Source organism: Alternaria arborescens (genome assembly GCF_004154835.1).
Source record: "Alternaria arborescens strain FERA 675 chromosome Unknown contig_5, whole genome shotgun sequence".
Classification (NCBI taxonomy): domain Eukaryota; kingdom Fungi; phylum Ascomycota; class Dothideomycetes; order Pleosporales; family Pleosporaceae; genus Alternaria; species Alternaria arborescens.
In genome coordinates, this window is record NW_021167860.1 from 431,101 (window position 1) to 453,708 (window position 22,608).

At 49.3% G+C, this 22,608-nt stretch overlaps 9 protein-coding genes across 9 annotated transcripts; 5 read left to right on the plus strand and 4 right to left on the minus strand.

Moving 5' to 3' along the window:
* Nucleotides 1-4: 4 nt before the first annotated feature.
* On the plus strand, nt 5-286 carry AA0111_g2819 (hypothetical protein; the record flags this gene model as incomplete). Its single annotated transcript, XM_028648632.1, has 3 exons — nt 5-37; nt 96-164; nt 218-286. The coding sequence occupies 3 exons, from the start codon at nt 5-7 to the stop codon at nt 284-286; spliced, it is 171 nt and encodes a 56-aa protein (XP_028509717.1).
* A 3,143-nt stretch (nt 287-3,429) lies between these two features.
* On the plus strand, nt 3,430-3,933 carry AA0111_g2820 (hypothetical protein; the record flags this gene model as incomplete). Its single annotated transcript, XM_028648634.1, has 1 exon — nt 3,430-3,933. The coding sequence occupies one exon, from the start codon at nt 3,430-3,432 to the stop codon at nt 3,931-3,933; it is 504 nt and encodes a 167-aa protein (XP_028509426.1).
* A 470-nt stretch (nt 3,934-4,403) lies between these two features.
* Nucleotides 4,404-5,566, minus strand: AA0111_g2821 (hypothetical protein; the record flags this gene model as incomplete). The annotated part of the gene is made up of 3 exons (XM_028648635.1): nt 4,404-4,799; nt 4,859-5,463; nt 5,518-5,566. The coding sequence occupies 3 exons, from the start codon at nt 5,564-5,566 to the stop codon at nt 4,404-4,406; spliced, it is 1,050 nt and encodes a 349-aa protein (XP_028509427.1).
* A 2,016-nt stretch (nt 5,567-7,582) lies between these two features.
* AA0111_g2822 (hypothetical protein) lies at nt 7,583-8,852 on the minus strand (the record flags this gene model as incomplete). Its single annotated transcript, XM_028648636.1, has 3 exons — nt 7,583-7,928; nt 8,003-8,183; nt 8,237-8,852. The coding sequence occupies 3 exons, from the start codon at nt 8,850-8,852 to the stop codon at nt 7,583-7,585; spliced, it is 1,143 nt and encodes a 380-aa protein (XP_028509424.1).
* A 2,588-nt stretch (nt 8,853-11,440) lies between these two features.
* On the plus strand, nt 11,441-14,041 carry AA0111_g2823 (hypothetical protein; the record flags this gene model as incomplete). Its single annotated transcript, XM_028648637.1, has 1 exon — nt 11,441-14,041. The coding sequence occupies one exon, from the start codon at nt 11,441-11,443 to the stop codon at nt 14,039-14,041; it is 2,601 nt and encodes an 866-aa protein (XP_028509425.1).
* A 139-nt stretch (nt 14,042-14,180) lies between these two features.
* Nucleotides 14,181-16,292, minus strand: AA0111_g2824 (hypothetical protein; the record flags this gene model as incomplete). The annotated part of the gene is made up of 4 exons (XM_028648638.1): nt 14,181-14,636; nt 14,689-15,226; nt 15,279-16,133; nt 16,261-16,292. 4 exons carry the CDS (start codon nt 16,290-16,292, stop codon nt 14,181-14,183), a joined length of 1,881 nt encoding a protein of 626 aa, XP_028509430.1.
* A 717-nt stretch (nt 16,293-17,009) lies between these two features.
* On the plus strand, nt 17,010-18,677 carry AA0111_g2825 (hypothetical protein; the record flags this gene model as incomplete). Its single annotated transcript, XM_028648639.1, has 1 exon — nt 17,010-18,677. The coding sequence occupies one exon, from the start codon at nt 17,010-17,012 to the stop codon at nt 18,675-18,677; it is 1,668 nt and encodes a 555-aa protein (XP_028509431.1).
* An 853-nt stretch (nt 18,678-19,530) lies between these two features.
* Nucleotides 19,531-19,940, minus strand: AA0111_g2826 (hypothetical protein; the record flags this gene model as incomplete). Its single annotated transcript, XM_028648640.1, has 2 exons — nt 19,531-19,715; nt 19,772-19,940. The coding sequence occupies 2 exons, from the start codon at nt 19,938-19,940 to the stop codon at nt 19,531-19,533; spliced, it is 354 nt and encodes a 117-aa protein (XP_028509428.1).
* A 434-nt stretch (nt 19,941-20,374) lies between these two features.
* Nucleotides 20,375-22,145, plus strand: AA0111_g2827 (Arginine permease; the record flags this gene model as incomplete). Its single annotated transcript, XM_028648641.1, has 4 exons — nt 20,375-20,524; nt 20,585-20,953; nt 21,003-21,783; nt 21,832-22,145. The coding sequence occupies 4 exons, from the start codon at nt 20,375-20,377 to the stop codon at nt 22,143-22,145; spliced, it is 1,614 nt and encodes a 537-aa protein (XP_028509429.1).
* Nucleotides 22,146-22,608: the final 463 nt, after the last annotated feature.

Sequence of the window (22,608 nt, forward strand, 5' to 3'; positions counted from 1 at the left end):
CGCCATGTTCGTTGTATCCGACTCGCCTACGTGTGCCGTACGTTCGACCTTGGCTTCGAAGAGGTGTTCACGAGACGCTGACGACATGAACCTAGATCTCCAAAGCCTTCTCAATTCGTATGCGCGCGCAATCGGTCGGTCGATTCGATCGATTCGTTCAAGAGGTATGAGATTCTTTCCGCGCCTCATCCCGACGATATACTGACAAAAGACTCAGGGAGGACGAGGACGTGTGGATGAGGACGAGAAGGAGTTGCAACGGCGGAGCAGCTTCGTTCACGGGTAATCGGTACGCATACGTTGCCCAATCACGTCGTCTTCATGCTGATCAGATTCTTCAGAGGAGATGTTTGACCTGATCCCGGAGAGTCAGGAAGGACACGAACCACATGCCGTCTTGCCGAGAGTTAGTGAAGCAAAGTACTTTGTGAGACTTGTACCCTGTGGCGACAGAAAGGGCTTTTCCAACAGCGATTCCCGGGTGAGCTTGCTGCATCAGATGGCGCCGAGTAAGCACACCCTATGTTCGTTTTCTGTAGATTCTTCCAATTGACAAATGTCTAGTGATGATATCCAGAATTGGAAGCCCACTGAGGTGGTCAAGGGAGACTTGGTCAGTGTGCCACACGCGCAATCTGATGAGGATTCGCCTTGATGTTTTGCGGTAGCGGAACACTACCAGGGAGTGGATGGAGCTGAAGGTAAATGTACCACCCAACGAGCACTTGAGTGGATATTGACCATGAACAGGTCATACTGTGGGGCGCATTCAGCAATGCGCGGTGGCGTGAGTGTAAGTCACTACTGCCACTGCGTTGGTCGTTCAATATTGATAGTTTTGTTAGCCATCGCGGCGATCATCCTGGAAGAGAAGAAGAGGCTATCGTTGTGGGAAAGCAAAGATACAGTAAAGGCAGCGGGGTAATCAGCAGTATCCCGGCCTAAAGAACAGCGAATCTAATACCTTATAGGGATACGCGACTCAAATACAAAATGTTGGAATGCGTAAGTCCCACGCTCTTGAACCATATGTAGACATTCTACCCTTGCATTAGGCTGACAAGTACCCAAGCTTCTCTGGAACGATTACACGCCCATCACAATGGTTGGGAGGAGATTACCAGCTCTTGTGACGATGACTGGTACGCGACCTCAACTCTGGCTCCCATATCACTCGATATCGTGCTCATGCTTCCGAACAGGGTACCTACCGCCTCTCGGTATGCTGCACAAATCTATACCTAAAGGTCATCTAACGAATCTAGCAGCTTCAACAGACCTGAGGACAGACCTGTTACGGTTCGCTCGAACGTAGGTCCTGAACTGCCATGTCTCTATTGTGTCTGACGATCCGAGCCTCCCATAGTCCCCTTTCAGACAGCTGCGGTCGTGGCTAATGGTAAGCCACACACAACCCTCTAAACAGAGGGTCCTAACAACTCTAGATAATTCGAGAAATGTTGAGGCTCTTGGCCAAAACATGGGCAAGCTATAAGCGACCATTGGTTAAGTCGGCGCTAAGGGTTGTAGGGATACGCAACATCATCATTCGTCGAACAGACTCATGGTAAGGCATAAACGAAAATTGGGTTAGCCGGCACTAATGTTGAGCAGTTCCATGGTACCATTCCAGGCAAGACAGGCAACCGAACACACGTGACACAGCTGATCGGAGCGGGTCAACGGTAAGCTCTGATTATCGCTGCTTATATGCCAACAGCCAGTGCTGATATCACGAAGTCTTTCCGGGTGTTTTTGACTTCACATTGGAATGTTTTGCCCTGTCGCAGTAAGTATCGAGCCGTTTTTGTCGGGATGTCTACTGACAGTGACTATAGTGTGATCGTGACGCCCGCGCCACCAACAGATTCGAAAGATGCAATGTAGAGGTCGAGTTCGAATCGCCGTGTAAGTTGCCCAGCGTGTTGTTCAGCTTTCTAACTAATCTATGTATATAGGTCTACGTTCTGCCAAAGAAAAAAACTGCTTTCTATAATTGATTTGTTAAGGATTACAAGCACAGGGTAAAGTGCTTAAAACAGCTAATATCACGGTATTATAACAGAATGGCTGCATGCTTGCAAAGGTAGAAGCCTCTAGACACTGAATAAAGAAACCGATACCACGTAATGCCTGACCATTTGTTCCCTCTCTATAGTAGCTCGACTGAGCGAACACGGTTCTTTATGTTCGATAGCCTACGTTTCCGTGGTTCAAGAGCAATTTTCCATGGATCAAGCGGGTCATGTGCTGTTGGTGGGGCTGGTGCCTTGACATGATAACATAAAAGATCCTTAGACTTCCACCAAGACTGATTCCTACAACTAAACCTTCATACCTCGACATCGGGCCAGCTCTCAAACAGCAAGGATTTGAGAAGAAACACAAGAATCTGCTCCTACATCAAACGAGACGCATACGTCTCGAAGCGCCAATCCAATGTCTCTCAGCCGACTTCCTCGTGAACTTCGGGACACGATCTACGACTATTGTACATCTGAGAATGGCGATTACTATTTCGACTCTATCGAAGGAAAGCTACGTACTCTATCTGGAGACAAGATCGACTTATCGCTCATGTACACATGCAAGAACATCGCTGCCGAAATGCGCGGTGTCCCATTCCGCAACAACACCATTCACTTTACCACTTCTCCAAGTCCCGATCGTTACACTCCCAAATACAGAAACTTTAGTCAATTACTAGAGAAACTTAATTTGATCAAGATCTTCACGCTGTTGCGAGCCGGACCATTCATTACCAACGCCATCGCTCGAAAGATCATTAAATCATTCCCACAGAGCGCGACTTTGATAAAGCAACTCCAAACCACGAAGGCAAGACACTGTTATCCTCATGGGCTTTCGGACGGATCTGTAGAATGGGGGTTCGATCGATTTTTTCATCATGACGCTATTGCTGAATTGTTCAGCATGGTTGCGAGGAACCCTGCCTTCGGTAAAGCGATGCGAAGAGAATTTTCCCACAACGGTCAAGAGTTTCGTGATGATCAAGACGTTTTAAGCCTATACTCTTTCTATCCGAAGCCGTGGTGTGTCCCAAACGCACATGAGATCCAGACCATGATGCAACACATGCCCTCCTATCGACATCCGTCCTCCCATGATCGAATTCGCGACCAAACAAGATACTATATTTCAGCCGCTTCGCAGGCTTCGGAATTTCTATCAAAATTGACGCGGCCGATCCGAAGTAGCATACGCCACCTTGAACTTCATGAGCTACATGCCAGTTTCGCATATCCTGAATGCCATGCCAGAGCTCTTATCCCCTTCGCGATAGAGAACCCTAAACTCAATATCATACGTCGCATAAGCCTTTGGAACAATGTTCTTGCTTCGCAGCACCTCCAGGATGATGAATGGTATGGCTATATATTAAGTCGAAGAAGAATGCCGATAGGCGACATGGATGCTAAGACAGTTACCAATACGCTCGCACCGTGGTTGACTGAAGCTCTGGCACTCGAATCTGCAGGCATGCCGCCCAAAGCATTTTCTATGGTTTTCGAAGGTGAGAAGGATTCCATGCAGCCTATCTTTGACATACTGGTTGAAGATGCATCATGGCAAGACGCACTTGAGCTGTGGCCGGGTCGCCACATTGTATCCAACGAAATACTGAGTGGCACAAGTTACAAGGACTTTAGTAGCTACTGGTTCAAAGAGCTTCCGGAACTGTTGAGGGACATCATCCATGGCACCGGACCTATAACATTCGACCACTGTTCTGGACGAGACTGGAATGCTCAGAACATCCTTACAATGAACAGTAATTGTCATAGTATGGAGGACTGGGACATGAGATGGTTTTTACTGCGAAGTCGTAAAGTTGCTCCATCGTTACCGCATACATGGCACACCATGTTGGAGAAATATGTCTGCGAGGATGAGAACGCACGTTCCGTATGATTAATACAGCTCATGATCAGCTCCGAAGGCACGCAGACGATCTCTTGTCAATCTTGGACGGCGAATGCTTCGATCACTATAACGGCGCGAGCGCGCAACAGGGACAGGAGATGTATTTGAGCCGTATAGTATGATCAAGACGCTATTGGATGATTCATGGCAATATCCATCGGTGTAGGCGTATCTTGCGAAGCTACGATTCATATCCAAACAAAACCCGCATAGACTACTTAACATCAGGAAAGCTACAGGACCACAGCGAAGATATCAACGTAGCTCAAGGGTCTTAAATAGTTCAAATGTAGTGATTATGTATATGATCACCATCCAATGTTCGTGAGAAGCGAGTGAGGAAGACCGATGACACAGAAGGGCGAGTCCGAGAAATATTGATAATCATCATACACTTTTGTGCCTTCAGAGTCACCCAAAGAGAACCGACTAGGCGCCACTGAGGCTGATAATTTGTTCTAGCGCACATTGTGCGACCCTGGGAGTAAATTAAGTCCATATGAGTCTTTGGTAGACCTGTCCAGCCCCATACTCCTGTCGATCTTGCTTTGCTTTCTCTTTGACCACCTTTTCCATGCTAACAATCCAAGAACCACGACGAGTATAACAGCCACAGCGATACCATAATAGATGTTATTCTTCGGGTCACCACTAAAGTTGAACCCGATGAATCCGTTGATGATACCACCCAAGACGATAGCTGGACCAGCGATCAAGTGAATATATCCATAGATTGTAGGCCGTTGGTGCTTGCGGAACCGAAGATGATGATAGAGTCCAAGTCCCCATTGAAGGAAGAGCAGGGCGAAGAGGATGAGGCCGAAGACTTGGTGGCCTGACGTAAAGTCTTTTGACTGAAACAATCTCGTTAGTCCGTCATGTCCAATGCCACGTGAGTGGAGAGCAAGCTTACGTGATTGTACATTGTGCTCAGATAAATTCCAATTCCCACTCCAACCACGGCAGCGAGTACACCTACACCCTGAACAATACCATGTATCTTAACGCTTTCGAGGAAGCGAAGAAGAATCGCCCCAAGTGGGAAGATGACCAGAAATGCAACAATCATGATGACTGCATGGGCTGGGCCAACCTTATCGCCGTCACTTTCTGCCTTCTCGTCTGCACCGGCATTATTCGTAGTTGAGAGAACTGCACCGTTTGAAATATTGACCATACTCGTCTGGTTGGACGTAGCTTTAGTCATATCCATCCAGAAATTTCCGTATGCCTCGTGACGCTTGATACCCGCAGACTTTGACGCGCTCGCGATTGTGTCGTCGGTAGGACCCCATGCGTAAAGGAAGGGCTGTTTGGCGTTGCTCAATTCGAGCTTCCCATCACCGTCTCCGAACGTAGTGACGTTCTTGCAGCGAATGTTGGCGGAGTAGTAGTGGGTGCCGGAAGTCTCATAGATCCTGTTGAGGTAACCAGTTCCCTCAACCAACACGCAGTCGATGCTGTTATCGAAGCTTGGCTCAACGTGACCATCTGAAGTTCGCGGTGAAAGTGTCACGCCTAACATTTGTTAGATAATGAGGCCAACAAGGGTAAGGAATCCGAAGCGCTGACCGTTCTTATCCGAGCTCTCATACAGAATCCACATGACGCTGCCATCCATCTCGCTTCCTGTTCCAACACCAACCCACTGGTATGTTGCTGGTGCAGAAATGTGTAAGTAGACATCGCCAGTCGATTCTGCAGCGCTCAAGGCAAATGTGAGATTTCCGTGGTCGGTGGGATATATAAAAGTTGAATATGCAACGTGTTGTGCCTGCACCACAGCTATGAACGCATTGATATAGCAAAGAGCTGCATGAAATGTTGTTATTAGCATTTACTCCTGTAGTGCAATGATAGAAGGACCTGGATTGTCATACTCACACAAACTGCAACATAGAAGAAATGCCTTTTTTGGAGTCGTCATCGTGATTAGTCAATTACAGGCGACAAACGATGCTCGAGAATGAAATGCTTACGACTGGAAAGGAGAACGAAGCAGACATATATCTGCCCATCCAGTATTCACTCACGCTACGCAAGTGCATCAGAGAGCTTAGCCAACTACAGCCAAAGTGATTATGTTTTGTATGTCGGAAACACCTCCATGCTGATTGGATCAGAGACGTTGGCTTGAACACTGTCGCCTATCTGGGTGACGCGTACTACACCTAGCACTAGTTTCATGTATTGAGGCTGAGTGTACAATTGTCGCCGCAACATGGTTTCGATGTAGTAGTATAGCGGGGTAAAGTTAGACCGACGGGTACAGCACCCAAGCGTACACGATCTAGCGGGTGTCGTGCGTCAAGGCTGCATTCAGCTAATCACAGCGAGTCAATGACATCTTACCGCCAATATGTTCCCCTGATCCGTCCGCCCATGCTAAGTCTTTGAACAAAAGCTTGCGACAGAGGCTTAGCTAGATTTAGCAAAGTTTATGGTCGCCGACACGGGTGCCAGAGATCGGTGAGTATGCGCGAAATGATACATATTCTAACCTATGATATACGTCCCTGCTGCTAAGTGGACGCTTTAACCATAGTTCATCCAACATTGACTACCTATCCTTGGAAAAGTGCTTGGAGAAGGCTTGAACAGTACAAGCTTCGCTCAGACTAACTATCTTTAGACGGCTAACAGACCGTCGATAGAGTTTAGCGAGGGCCGTGACACAGGTGACCAGTCGCTGTCCTGAAATTGACAATCAAAGTGGTAATTGTTGACATCACTGCTATATGCATTGCTCTTCGATGTCAACGTCACTTTTACTAGAGCATAGTGTCGCCGAATAATATGCGAGGAGAGACGCGTTCCCTCGATCATATTATTGCTCAACTCAAGATCAAGTAGATGCCTTGCGTTGCTCGACTTGCATGAGCTGTTTGGTTGCGTGGTGCGTTACGTAAGTCCGACCAGTTGCAAGTCTTGGAGTCGAAGAATTGATTATGCCCATCCGATAGCTGCGGCTAGTCATGTATACATCTATACAAGTAGTATAAGACTGACACATCGCGATGCGGTAAGGATGTGCGGTAGCCTCGCAGCTCTGTATCCGACTTCGTGTGTGAAGATATGCGGCTTGATTTGTGCGCGAGCTCTTTGAGGACTGAATTATCGTACCCTGCACATATCGTGGTCATTGACAACACACTGTCTATTTCCTTGGCGTGTAGATGCGTCATTCATCTAGTTCTGTCTCATCCCATTCGCGTGGCAACAGCACTCACGTATGTTACTTACGCGTCACAAACATTGATGCGGAGAAATGCCTTTCTTCTTACTCGCCGGTTTGATCAGATAACTCACTCAAGTAATCAGATAAACCAGGAGGCTCTGATTCTAGACAGAACACAACTTCTCGCTGGTAATTTTTTTTGAAGGACTTGGAGACAGCTACAGTCTCTCGACTTGTGGTAAGCTGACAATGTCAATACTAATGAGTCGCTGGTATCGAGAGATATGGGATGTTCGCCGGCCTTGTCGAAAGATGAATAGTTCTCCCCTCTCAGCTGAGGGCCTGCTGTGAGTATCTTTCTAGTTGTATAACATGGTAGTACAGGACTACGATCTGACACACGCCAACACATATTTGAACTCATACATGAGACATTGCACTGCTATTACGTCCTTACATTCATACTTTCCAAACCTTCTCTGCAAATGCTTGGACGTCCTCCCAAAGAAGCTCTGGCTGTTCTAGCGCCGCGAAGTGGCCGCCTCGGTCATGCGCATTGTAGAAAACTACATTGCACTCCTTTTCAATCAAACTCTTGATCCCAGGAAGGAGCTCGTATGGGAAAATCGAAACCCCTATTGGCGTAGAAGTGTGCTGGTAACGCAGGCGCTTTGGGCCAAAGAGCTGACGGTATATGTAGAGCGACGTCGGAAGGCTGCCTGTGAACCAGTAGAGTGAGACATTGGTGAGGATGGTGTCGATGGTGGGGTCGATATCGGTCCATTCGAGCATCTTTTCGCCAATCCTGTGTAGCGTTATCATTTCTGATGATACATGGATGAAACATACGGGTCGAGAATTATGACGGGGTGTATTTACCATGCTAGTAGTGCAAGCGGGTTAGACGACAGGACGAACCCGATTGTGCTCGGTCGATGACTGTGTTCGAGAGCATACGCGTTGCCGGAGTCAAGCCAGTCTAGTGCGCGACCAATGGCTTTCTTTTCGGATGGATCGAGGTTACTGGTGTCGCTAAGATCTAACCCAGGCATCATGTTCACTTTGACGATTAGTTATGACGGCTGTCGAACACGAGGACTCAAGAGTACGTACAATGGACGCCAACACAAGCATCGTTGCTTTGCGCTAGAATTCTTCCTAACATACTGCCGACATCTCCGCCTTGAGCGATGTACTTCTCGAATCCAAGATTAGTCATGAGTTTGTGGATGATATCGGCGCTGTCTTGCGCGGTCCAATTTTTATCAATCGGCAGACCTCTTGCACTGAGTGTATAGCCCGGCAGAGACGGAACGATAATGTGGTAAGGTAAGTCGTTCTTGGTCCATTTGTCTCTGATCAAGCCTAGTAGCGGCAGAAACTCGATGAAGCTGCCGGGCCAGCCGTGCATGAAGACAATCGGAATTGCGTCTTTCTTGTCTGAGAAATGGCCAATGAAATGAAGATCGATTCCGTCGATTTGCATTTGGAAGTTATCAAAAGAGTTGATATGCTTTTCTTGTGCGCGCCAATCATATTTATTCAACCAGTAGTCTCTAGCTTCAGATATCCATTTCTGCGTAACACCGTAATTCTTCTCGGATTGTTGGTTCTCGTATGTGGTCGGACCGAGCTTTGACAGCTCCAGGAGTTGACGCCATTCGGAGATGTCTTGATCGGGGATGTGGAGCGTGAAAGGTTTCGCAGAGCTAGGAGGAGAATACGACATTGTACAATGAGAATATCGGGATGGGCAATGATAGAGTGAACTCAGATGGGAGATGTACTGGATGGTTTTATAGCCGACTCGCGAGCACTTGGAACAAAGCGGAACGATCCGGCTCGCTGAACACTAATCACTGCATGGCAGTCGAGGTAAAGGAGCAGCCGGTATTGGGTAGGCACGATACAATAGACGAATTACTGATGGTATATACCTTTTGTGATTGGCATGGCTTGGCGATCTTGACTACTCAAAGTGGCATAGTCATGTATCACAAAAGGATATTGCGTCTGGAAAAACCAGGGATATCAGAACAGTAAAGCAGCAGGAGCTTCTCCGGCTTTTGAAACATGTCCTTACAAAACCGGACATATCTCATTCGATGAGGTAATGCCGAAGAAAGAGAAGTGTTGCAGTTCATAAGCGTTAGTGCGTATTTGTGGATCTCACTGTCTCGCAGAAACGAGCAACGTACATCCACACTCTCCTGGTGCACAATGTAAGTCTTGGCCGCAGCGGTTTCCTCCAAGCTCGAGCGAATCCCTAGGTCTTCTCTTCTTACCTTATGTCTCATTCGCACTGTTTTCACATGAAAAGATCTATGCTAATCTTGCACAGCGCAACGAGTCTAGATATCACCAAGATAAAGTGCGTCTCTCGGTGAAGAGACAACGGGTCTTGGGGCTTTATTGGAAAGTAAGGTAGATGACGGCAGGGTATGATGACTGGAAGCGCAAGAGTAGGTGTTTGTGCGCACCGACTTCGTACACATTGTCTGTAGCCTAACGAAGAAGCTCGATGTGCACATTCTCTAGGACATTGACGTTCTTCTTCTGCGCAGTCGTGAGTAGCGCATTATAACACTACGTGGCTGACGTTGACCTTCATATAGCCAACCAACCCACTCTTGTTGAAGTCCATGCAAAGCGCCTCGACAAACGAAAGGTAGTCCTGCACAGTTCTTCCATAACGGCAATTCGATCAAGAAGACTGAGATGGGAAGTCTTGTCATTGCTTCGACCTGATAGCTTACCTAGTTTGTACTACGAGTGCATCATCGTGCATCGGACAGCCCACGCTCCTGGAGTTGCGAGCTGCGCCAACTCTGCTCGTGATAGGCCGTTTGTGTTCGCTTTCTGGGTGGCTGCTGATCGCTCTGGCGCGATCAGGTATGAGCAAGCATGTGCATGGCGGACGGTTGCGATGGTAGCGCGTACAAGCATGTACTACGAAGCGGCTTCCCGCTGGTGCAAGTGTCTCGTCGCCTATCCAGCATCTCCAAATGCTTGCGCGAAGCTGGGCCTTCCTCCACGGCCCTGACTATAGTGTACGCAGAGGATCGTCATGCGATATTAGAAGGCGAGAGGCTTCATGCGATGCGTATGGTAGCGACTTCTTGCCGTATTCGCGCTCGAGTGTTGGTGGCCCTTGTCGGCGTGGTTCTGGTCGAGGACAGCGGTAGAAGCTTGTGACGTTTTCTGAAGTTGGCTGTTATAATATTATCTGACAGAGTCGTGTCCCTAAGCAACGGCATGTTGCTTGGTACCGCAGTCGTAATCGCAACAGTCAGCACGAGTGGTACGGACTATGGTCTACAATGGACAGGAGTAAGCGGTAACCGCCGGATGCCTCGAGGCCGGTGGCCGGGGTGCACAGCGATAGAGAAGGGTATAGAAGAGAAATGCAAAGGACGCAGAGGATCGTGATGCATGTTTTCCACTCTTGACTGGGGTGAGGCTTATTCGATTTGCGATCGTGAGGGACGCGAAAGTTGGGATTGCACGGCATTTGGGACAACCCCAGCGTCGGATGTCGGCGTATCGAGTGGTCGTCCCCTATGGCGCACGCAGCTCCCACATGGCACCCCAGCTTCCCCGCAATGCCTTCTGCTAGCGACGTCCAATGCCTGCATTTCGACACCATAGACGCGGCATATTCATCGAGCCCCAGATCTGATAGCACAGTACTCGCCGTCGGTCAGCAAAATGGCATCGTCCACGAATCTACCGAGCAGCACCGGCTGATAACAACACATGGCAAATTCGGCGTGTGACGCACTACTCAATAGAGATATTCATGAACGATTGTATGGTGAGCTACGATGAGAAGCGAGAGAACGCTTGCACCAGAGTACACGAGGACTATGAGAGACGTATGCTGTCGTATACGGGACTGGCTTCATCAAGATGTCGTCGACGAGCCTGAGGACGCCGGCATTCAATCTTCACCGCCGGTGTTCCACCAACCACGCTAATTCCAGGCCCACATACCAGCCGTTAGGCGATAGCAAAAGGCCGATTCGGATTGTCTGATCCTCTCCAGAGATAGAGTAGTGCTTGAGAAATGTTACGGGTCAACCTTATCAGCAAATCGGCATTTGTTTATACTAACGGTCTCGATACCGGTATCTTGGCTTTTTACCGGCCTTCTACCACATCTTGTGGACAAACTGCGGAGTGTGGAGTGGCCAAACTAATCACTCCGCGCAATTGACTCGCAGCTGAGCATACCTGGGTATATTACCCGAGTGACGATACAAGTCCGATAATCTCCAAGTCTTCCTCATCTTCGAATCACGATTGTCTTTCGGCAAGATGTATGTCTCCGCCACGGTTTGGACAGGCTTGCTTTATACCTTGACGCGGGTACATGCATCATCACAGACCCTAGCGTATCGACCATGGCTGGATCCAACTCTGCCAAACGAGCAACGACTGCAGCTATTCTTGGATCAGTTGAACAGCACCCAGAAATATGCCATGGTACAAGGCGATACCGAGCTCGATGAAAACGGAACTGGTGTCAATCCGTGCATAGGGCACATCTCCGGCAACGAGACGTTAGGGGTACCCTCCATCTGCATGGGCGATGGCCCAGCCGGCGTCGGAAACAACTTGAACAACGTTACCGCCTTCCCTGCCCCGATTGCCGCTGCCGCTTCGTGGAATACATCTCTCGAATACGCTTACGGCCAAGCACTAGCCCAGGAGCACATGGCAAAAGGTCGCAATGTCGTTTTGTCACCGACTATTAACATCCTTCGTTCACCGCTATGGGCCCGTGCAGCCGAGACCTTCTCGGAGGACCCATGGCTGACTTCTCGGATGGCCGTTGCTGGTGTTATGGGCGTTCAAAGTCAAGGCGCTCTAGCCTGTCCAAAGCATCTTGCTGGATACAACCAGGACACGAATCGCTTCGGAGTAGGTCCTACTTGGGATACGGTTGACGTTCACATCGACAAGCGGGTGCTTCATGAGCTTTACCTACCCGCTTTCAAGGCATCTGTCCAAGAAGCTGACGCCGCTTCTGTTATGTGCTCTTACAACATGCTGAACGGTTTCTTCGCTTGCGAGAACGACTGGCTTCTAAACACTACGTTGAGGCAAGAATGGGGGTTCCAGGGTTTCGTTGTTGCCGATTGGTATTTCTCCACAAGAAGCACTGTTGGTGCCGTCATGGCCGGTTTAGATATTAGCATGCCTGGAGGTTCTCTGGAGACTTCATACGGATTTCCAGCCTACTACGGAGACCTCTTGGTCGAGGCTGTCAACAATGGAACTATACCAGCCTCACGCATCGACGATATGGTCGCGAGGACATGGCGATATATGTTCAAGCTTGGAATGGTCGACAGCCCAGTTACCGGAAACGCGGAATCTGTGGCAAGAACACAAGCCCATCTTGATCTGGCTCAAAAGATGGCCGAGGACGGATCTGTTCTCCTGAAGAATAATGACCAAACGCTGCCTCTTTCCCCGCAGAGATACATGCATGTCGCCGTCTATGGCGTAGACGGAACTAACCAAAGCCAGGTCACGGAGAACCACGGAGGTTTCGTGATCGACACGACGATGGTGGTGCAGTCGCCTTTGGATGCCTTGAAACAACGAGCTAGCAAAGAAGGCAACATGACAGTCACTTATGCGGAGGCCTATCCTGGTACCGGTGAGTTCCCGACGGTACCTTCCAGCATGTTTGTCGACGACGGTCTTAATGTAACATACTACACAACTACCGACTTCTCTGGGCCCATTAACCAAACCGATTTTGTCCCCAACATCACCTCAGCCTCATTTCCCAAAGAGCTTTGGGTGTCGTGGCCGCAAGTGTTTTCTTGTGTATATGAAGGCACTTTCAAAGCCAACACTAGTGGAATGTACCATTTCTCGCTCACCGGCCAAGGGGATGCCGTACTTTACATTGATGGGCAGGTCATCACCAACATGTCCAAAGCGAACTTTGGAAATACCATTCAAGGCATCGCAAATCTGACAGCAGGCGAGGAAGTTTCTCTGTCTCTGAACTATTCCATGGGCTACTCACTGTCCACCGGCGCGTATGGTGTCACACTAGGAGTTGATGTGGGCAATGAAGCAAGGGACCAAGAAGCGATGTCGCTGGCGGAGAAAGCTGATCTTAGCATCGTCTTTGCGTCCGACAGACACTCCGAGGGCGTTGACAGCAACATTGGCCTCTCTCTCCCTGGCGACCAGGACGCTGTGATATCTCGAATCGCCAATCGCTCAAAGAAGACTGTGGTTATCCTCAACACTAATTCGGCCATACTTATGCCCTGGATCGACGAGGTGGATGCGGTGATGCAGTCTTGGTACGGAGGCCAGCAAATCGGCTTGGCGCTTGAAAGATTGTTGTTCGGCGATGTCAGTCCAAGCGGAAAACTGCCTGTGACGTTCCCCAAGACACTGGACGACGCCATAAAAATCACTTCAGACCTAAATGTACCCTATGAGGAAGGTCTGAGTGTTGGATACAGGTGGTACGACGAACACAAAGTCGATCCGCTGTTCTCATTCGGCCATGGACTCACATACTCGACGTTCGAGTTAGAAGGTCTCGCAGTGCACGTAGCAAACTCTACAGTGACATCTAGCTCCGAGCATGTCATTTGTTCCACAACGTTGACAAACACGGGAATAGTCGCTGCATCGGAAGTCGTTCAACTTTACGTTTCGTATCCAGAAGCAGCCAAGGAGCCCCCCAAGCTGCTTAAAGGATTTGCCAAAGTCCACCTCGAGGTAGGCCAGAGTACAGACGTGCCGCTGCAAGTGCTCATGGATGATCTGAGGGTTTGGTCGGAGCAAAGGGACGACTGGGAGTTTGTACATGGCGAGTATAGCTTCCTTGTCGGATTCTCAGCAAGCGATATCAAAGTGGAGAGGAAGATGGATCTTTAGATACGCTTTAATACATCGTGCTTATACGTTGACTGTACCAGAAATCATTATATGTGTCACATAGTGAATGGCAAAGGTGAAAAGTCTTGTGGCCAATACTAATTATGCTTTCAAACTAGGTAGCAGCCAACGCTGGCATTCAAGTCGGTGACATGAATGCGCCCTGGCCAATGTTGAAGCCAGCGTTAGCGAACATGAACGCCCAGGCTTCGTCATCCACAAAATTCATATCGAATGTTGATGCATCTTCCGATGCATAATGATACGCATCCTGATCATCGTACATTGTATCAACTCCATGTCTTTGGGTAGTTTGTGCATGAGGCAGCGTGGATTCGTGGGCTGTAGTGTCCACGTTCGCGGTAGGTGCGGTAGACGCGGCGGGTGCGGCGGGGATGTGCGAACGCGAGGATGAGCGCTGCTCTCTCATTGCTTCGTGTTGGACCAAAACATTGTGTAAAAATGCTGCTTGCAAGGCGCAGCTTGTACCTGCCGGTGCTTGAAGTTTGTCGAAGACTTCCGCTGTGTTACGTATACCGTCCAAAGCTGGCATTTCCATCTCGATTCGGATGTATGACGGCGCTGAGAGTAAGAGCTGCATCAAGGGTCAGTGTATCAGCTTACTAGCGTTGGCGATAGTGAAGTACCTTGATGAGGAATACTGTCGCGTAAGCGATCATGACATGTACAGAGTCTTGCGCAAAGTATACGAGCTGTGATGAAGAGGGATCAGATACAAGCTTGAGCATATCGACAGCGCTGGAATAGCTATTCCAAATCGCCTCCGTATCGACTGATGTCTCGATATCTTTCAACCTAATCGATGCACGCAGTGAGGAAGTGAATAAGAGCAGCCGTGCATAGCTGCCGTAGAACGGTACCAAAAAGGCATGACAATCCTCGCCCCGCTCGGATACTGTTTCCGTCCATTTCCTTTGCCAGTTGATAATCTTTCGATCAAGCACACGCAGCAATGATCGGAACTGCGAGGGGTCCTGGCGTTGATGTTGTGCATATTGGGTCGTCATCATCTCAAAGTGTGTGGAAGTGATGAGGCGTAGGGATACGAATGCGCAAAGTAGCCTGTCGTTGGCCACTTCAAGAGGGTGTAGATGCCAATTGCTTACTGACTCTAGATAGCTGCTCCTCTCGATCATCCAAGGTTTGCCGGTCTGCAAGCTGATGCTGTGCGTCGATCAGTATTGTTTCATAGAATTGATCATCGTACGTTTCCTACCTTCGGTCATACACAAACAAGACTAGCCAGGTCCTCTCGATGTTCCTGAATTGCATCGCTTGACGGTCAGACGCGTTTTCTGGGGGTTTCATTGCACCACTCCCAAAATTATGCCAACCAAGCTCGATGGCCATTCTGATAGCATGGCCTACAGACAGCCATACACGATTGTCGCGTGGCTCCTTCCAATATGTCAGAATGAGTATCGCCTGTACTGTCTCTGGCGACTTCGAACCACAGCGAAAGCTCTCTAAGAAAAGCTCTTCAGCATGGGAGAGTAAGGGCTTCTGTAGTGCAGGGTGCAGTAATTTTGCGGCTGCCGCTAGAACGGCGGTGGAGAGGAAAGAAGACACCTCCCTGACATACTCGAAGGCATGTAGGGAAGGATCCAGTTGGCTGATAAAAGGATTTAGGTGCTTCATGAATCCACCGAACAGCTCGGTAGCGAAATGGAGGTTGACCAGGCCTTTGTTAACTGGATCATTTTCCGATACATTCTGGTTACATTCTTCCGGCGCATTTCCGTGTTCAGTACTTAGCACGTTTTGCAAAGAGAAGTCTCCTCTTGTAATCTGCCGGTTGAGGATGTCAGAAAGTCGAAAACCTCTGTTCTCCGTCCAGAAATCATGACCTGAACGTTGTGTTGAGTGGGGACGGGAACCCAATCTGGAAGTTGACCTTTGAGCGGCATGCGTATCTATCGATGCATCCGCATCACCTGCCTCGGTAACACCGTGGTTGGCATGTTGAGGCAAAGACCACCTGGATGATGTTGCTGGAGGCCTCGTAATACCTTCACCGTTGCCTGACGTCGTCGCAACGTTCTCTTGACCTCTTGAGCTTGGTTTTTGTAATCTACAACACACATTAGTTGTTTTGCGGATTGGAGCAAGCAGACTTCACTAACTTGAAGCCGTGCTTTCGACCCCGCCGATGTCCAAGGAAGTCACATTGCAACGATTTGCGCGTACATCTAACGCACCGCGTGTCTTGCGCCATCTTGTGGCACTTCATTTTGACTTTGCGACATTGTAGGCAAGCATGTGGTCTTCAAACAAACAGATCAGTGAACGCGCAACTGCAAAATCGATCTGGGGCTGGCTCACACAGCTTTCGAAGGTTGTGAACCAGGTGCCTCATCAGTCTCCGTCATGCTAGATATCTGTGTCGGACATTGAGGTCAGCTTGAGCTGAGATAGACACTGTAGGAGCATCTGCGTAGTGTGTTGCCGAACGGGTAAGGTGTCTTATCTGTGTTATCTTTCCACGCTAACCACATCAGCACGCGTTCTTTCGCACAGATGACACTTGCAGCATTCCGCAGCAACCAAGCATTCATCGCATTCTCCACCTCAGTCGTTCTCCTCCAGTCATGGATGCTACATGCCGCCATTACGCGAACGCGTCTTCCGATCGTCGGCAGCGAGCCTGGCATGAAGCTCTTACAGTAACATGAACCTCTCGGAAACCTTGACCCCGCACCACTCTTACCGACGCGATTCAGCACAATCTCTAAACGGATGCGCCAACTTTCTTTGGTAAAGTTGCTGCGATCTCGGCCCACTTCATTATCATTCGCGCACATCGCCGGTGTTCTACTCTAGATTGAGACGCCGGTGGCTGGCACGTGCGCCCCTCTCGCAATAGTCCTCAATACTCTACGGAGGGGTAGAGCAATCAAGAAAGTAGGCATCAAGTCTACACGGATCCGAAAACTACGTATCTAACAACATGGCTGTCATACCACGCTCGAAAGCCAAGACGGCGCACGTCAACATGATGACCGACACCATCATAGCAAACCTCCCGGCAGACGCACTTCGAAGCGTAATCAGAGTCATTTTGACAACGGAGCCATCAATCACAACTATTCTCGAGGAGCAAACACGAATTTATCTCAGGAACACCGCCAATCAGCCCGTTGGTCAGTTGTTTCAATCGACGGCCGAGGGGGTTGCATCAACATCGAACTTTACATGCGCCCAGCAGCGCCTACGTTCCGCCATAGGGTGTGGACTGGTTCTCGACAGCTTTCCAATACTCAACAACATCGTAGAAGAATCCTCCAGCCTGAATGATGGACACGGCGTGCATCGGTCGGCTGAGCTTGACCGATGTCTAGCTTCCGTAGACGGCGATATAGTGCAGGCATTAACTGCGATTCAAAAACGCCTGTTATCCGACAGTGGCAGTAGGGACCTTAACGACGACGAGAAGCCTGTGATGAACTCCCTCTTCGATTCGTTACTTCGATGTCGTCAAAGATGGCTTGCTTCTGCACAGGACTTCCCTTTTGACCGAAGCACAGCAGTCCTTGCAACGATGCTCGGCCGTGAAAGTGGTATACCGACACTAGCTTATCAAAATGGCTCTCATCAAGACCGAATCCATCAACGGAAGACATCCAAGTCCTTGGAAACTTTCAAAGTAAAGGGTATCGAGCTTCCTAGATTGTTTTCAGGTCTCTGGCAGTTGTCGAGTCCATCATGGGGTACTGCATCTCAGACAAAAATGTTCAAGCAATTCGTCGAATACATTGAAGGCGGCTTCACTGCGTTCGACATGGCTGATCATTACGGCGATGCTGAAGTCATCTTTGGTCGGCTGAGATCCTCACTACCCAAGTCTGATGCCGTCTTCGGTGCCACAAAGTACTGCGTGTTTCACAAGATCACCGTGACACCTGCGGTGATCCGCGCAAATGTCACTGAGCGTTGTCAGCGCATGAGTGCCGACAAGGTCGACCTTTTGCAATTCCACTGGCAAGACTACAACGACCACCAGTATATCGAAGCACTGCGACTTTTACAGCAGGACGAACGAGTTAAACATCTGGGATTATGCAACTTCGACACAGCACGGCTTCAAGAAGTGATAGATAACGACATCGATGTTGTCACCAATCAGGTTCAATTTTCTCTTATCGATGCACGACCACGATTCAAGATGGGCGAGGTCTGCGCGCGGCACAATGTGAAACTTCTCACATATGGTACTCTTTGTGGAGGCTTCCTTGCTGAGAAGTGGCTCGGTAAGCCTGAGCCACAGCTGTTTGGTCCGGATACGACTCCCTCGCAAAGAAAATACTTCGAGATGATACAGACGTGGGGCGATTGGGATCTGTTCCAGACCTTGCTGCAGACTCTAAAGACTATAGCGACTAAGCATAATGTCTCCATCTCGAACGTCGCTACGAGATGGGTTCTCGACTTCCCATACGTGGGTGCAGTCATCATTGGCGCGCGGATGGGTGTTAGTGAGCATACGGAAGAGAATTTGAAGACGTATGGATGGAAACTCGATGAAGAAGATCAGAAGCGCATAGAAGAAATCCTGGAGAAAAGCAGGAGAGAGGAGGTGTTTAATGTCATGGGTGATTGCGGTAGTGAATATCGGTAGTGGACCAGTCAACAAGGTTTATCGGCTGGTCTGTTTGGATTTCGTTTCTTTGGGAGTTCTTAGTGTAGCTGGCAAGAATATGAGAGCAATATGCTTTGGTGTTGACCATGGGAGCAGCGTCTTCCAAGCCCGTGTTAGACCCCGCCCGTGCGCTCGCTCCCTATTCTTGTGCCAGTCCTGTGCGATCACTGCCTGCACGCCACCACACGACCACTTTCAGATGCTCACGACGACGGAACTATCTTTCATACGGACGCTTCGATCTGCGTTCCGGAAAATGCGCAACTGGCGGACGCTCAAGAGCTCCTGCCTCCCCTGCCGCAGCTGACGTCACCACCAAACATACGCGCGCCGCGTTACTCTGCCATTACCCCAGCGTCCGTCGTCGTCGCCCCGTCGTCGCTCCCATTACTGCGACTCAGACTACCGAGATACTACAAACATTGCAACCGCATGTCTTGGAGTTGCAGCGAGGTGCAGACATCGCTGCGCTTTCGAGGGCAGCGTGGCTGCTGCAGCCACAACATACTCCTGGCATAAGGATTGAGATGATGATGACGATGGGAACAATCATCCTGGTGACAATAGTTGAGATCACCTGCAAGACTTCTTGAAGCCTCTAGCTACGCTGCGACGCGTTGGAAGTTGGATATATTGACACCATGATCGTGTTTAGTGTGACGACTGTATACAACCACATGCCCCAAGCGCGCTTGAGGTGCTTACAGCAATACCTCCAACCCCACCAGGGCTTCTGAGACTACCTCCGCATAAGGTGATGTGCTGAATGAAGCAAGGGAAACTGTTACACCATGGATACATCAATTCGGAATCTTCCTCGGTATTCCAAAACTCAAGAGTTTCCTTCAAGACCAACTACCGTGGTATCCGCATGACTGAAGGTCCGCAACCCGGTTCGTATGATCTTAAGCTGAGATTTGCAATTCGGATCCGGACATGCAATCAATGCATCTGTGGACATCCAGTCATGTGCGTGAGTTGGTCTCTGCTTGGCTGCTAGCAGAGGCAGTACTGCCGCTGAATGACAAACTCATCAGTTATGGAAGTATGCAGCATCCGTGTATACAACTCACCTAAGCTGTAGAAGCTTATGCCCTGACCGTCAGGAAGATGCAGCATCTCGCCTTGAACAGTAAAGTAATCTCCTTCCTTGGCTCCGCACAAAATGCGCTCGCCTGGTGGACAAACCACCTCGACCCGCAAGTCGTACAGTTGGAACGAGTCGTCCTTGACGGATGACATTTTTGTTGGCTTTGGGAAGTTGGTGATGTTTTGCAATGAATACTATGCTCATCTCGTGCTCTCTTGACTTCTATTGTCCCGCTTCGAGTAGGGTGGGGCCACCGGCATTCTAGCAGAGCAAGTACCACCGGCATCTCAAGTACCACCGGCATCTCAAGTCCCCCAGCTTATCGCCGTTTTCGGGCGCACTGCCCCTATCAAATTGCAAGACCCCGCTATCAGTAACTAGGAGTCACGGAGTCAAGCGTAGAATGCCGAGCTGACAAGCGAGATAAGCATTGTGCTTCTGCTAACATCATTGCTCGGATTAAAGGCCGGTCCTCTGTACATCAAGAACATACGACTAAGTGCGGAGACCTGATTATACTTGCTATTGCGCGTCGAGGTCACTACGCACAATCGACATCGCATGCTTTCATGCTGTGATTAACATCATGGATTTTCCAAAGAAGGAAGCTACGCAACTCGCCCAAACCTGTGCGTCAAGTTCGGACATTGAGAATGGAGCCATGGGCACGAACTATGAAGTCAAACGCGACCTTGGGCGTCGACATATCAACATGATTGCGATAGCTGGCATGATCGTGAGTCGAACTTTCTTCAAATCCACCTCATCTGCCCCTATACTCATGCACACGATGTAGGGTACCGGATTGTTCCTGGCATCGGGCCAAGCAATCGCTACCGCAGGACCAGTCGGCGCTCTATTAGGATACCTGTGCATGGGTTTGATCGCTTGCGGTGTTGCCCTCTCCGCAGGGGAGATGTCGGCTTTTATGCCCGTCACAGGAGGCTTCGTTCGCCATGCCACCAGATTCGTGCAGCCTGCACTCGGCATTGCCACCGGATGGAACTTCTGGTATACCATGGCAATTACAGCGCCAGCCGAACTCGCTGCCGCTGCAACTTTGATCAATTTCTGGGACAACAGCATCAATCCTGCCATTTGGTACTCGGTTTTCATCGTCATCATCGTGGTTATCAACTTCTGTGGTGTGAAGGTCTATGGCGAGGTGAGTCTTGATGTACATCGTTTTTGGCTTCCTGTCTGACAAGATCCAGAGCGAGGTCTTCTTCGCAGTTCTCAAAATTCTGCTCATCATCGGTCTCATCATCGCCGGTCTGGTAGTAGATTTGGGAGGGTCTCCTAGTGGAGACCGAATCGGCTTTCGATACTGGAAGAATCCCGGACCTTTCAACGAATATATCGTGCCGGGTAATACTGGCAAGTTTCTTGGGTTCTGGAGCTCCTTGATCTCAGCGGCCTACAGTTACGCCAACATCCAGGTGGTCGCCATAGCTGGCGCTGAGACGAAGAACCCAAGAGTCATCATCCCGAACGCGATACGCATGACTTTCTGGCGCGTGCTCATCTTCTACGTCATCAGCATCCTCATCGTTGGCATGCTTGTACCATTCAACGACCCAAATCTTGGTATCTCTACTGGCGACGCCCAGCAGAGTCCTTTCGTCATCGCTTTCCAGCGCGCTGGTATCAACGTTCTTCCCTCAATCATCAACGCCATAGTATGTACTTCAGCCTTCAGCTGTGGCTCTGCATGCGTTTTCCTTGCATCACGTACCCTGTACGGACTAGCAGAGGATGGCCAAGCTCCTAAAGTTTTGCTTCGCACCAACAGGTTTGGAACTCCATACTTGGCGATTGGAGCTTCGCTCATCTTTATGCCTCTCGTATATCTGAGTCTTGGAAGCAATTCTTCGGTAGTGTTTGGATGGTTTGTCAACATCACAACCATTGCTGGACTTATTGGTTGGCTTGTCATCGAAGGTACTTACCTGAGGTTCTACTACGCCTTGAAAGCTCAAGGTATCAGCCGAGACCGTAAGTTGACCGTCGCCCCCTTTGCCAAAATAATGCTGATATTTTCAGGTCTTGCGTACAAGAGCCCCATGCAGCCATATCTCGCTTGGCTCACCGGAGGTGCGCTCGTCCTTGTCATCTTGTTCTCGGGCTACAGCGTCTTCTTTCCGGGCCGATGGAGCGTGGGCACATTCCTCACATATTACATTGATATTGCTATCTTCATCTTCCTGTGGGTTGCTGGATTCTGCTACGCGAGGTCCGGAATCATCGCTCTGCAAGACGTTGATCTCTCTGAGATTGCTGATGTTGATCACGAGAAGGCGCAGATATCAAATTCAGCGGAACAAAATCTGTCGTGGTGGAGGAAATGGATTGTATAGTTTCCGGAGAATGTAAAGAACATTTGCGATGAAGATGTCTCCGTTAACCAGATGTGCCCGGCCTCGATCCAATTGTGGTGTAGCGTGCATTTCTACGAAAGCGAGCTCGAACTCTTGAGAGACAGATGACCTTTTGACGCATAGTCAGTTCCTTCACGCTCCGAGAACCTTCCATATGCTATGAAGATGTTTCCACGTGTGTGTGCAGAGGTCGTATTCATACTATAGTACAAGTGGTAGCGCTGGTGATTTGAACGATTGCCGATTTCCTAATGCTGGCTCGGTTGATCTTCTACGGACGGCAGAAGTCTGCAGCTAAGTATGGCGGTAATCTCGCAAACAAACCGCAAACATGAATGAACATACGTAGTCATAATGCGCTACAGCACAGATCTGACGATTCTTTGTTGATTGAACAATGGATTTGGTATAAACGAGATATATAAAACATGGATATCTCCAG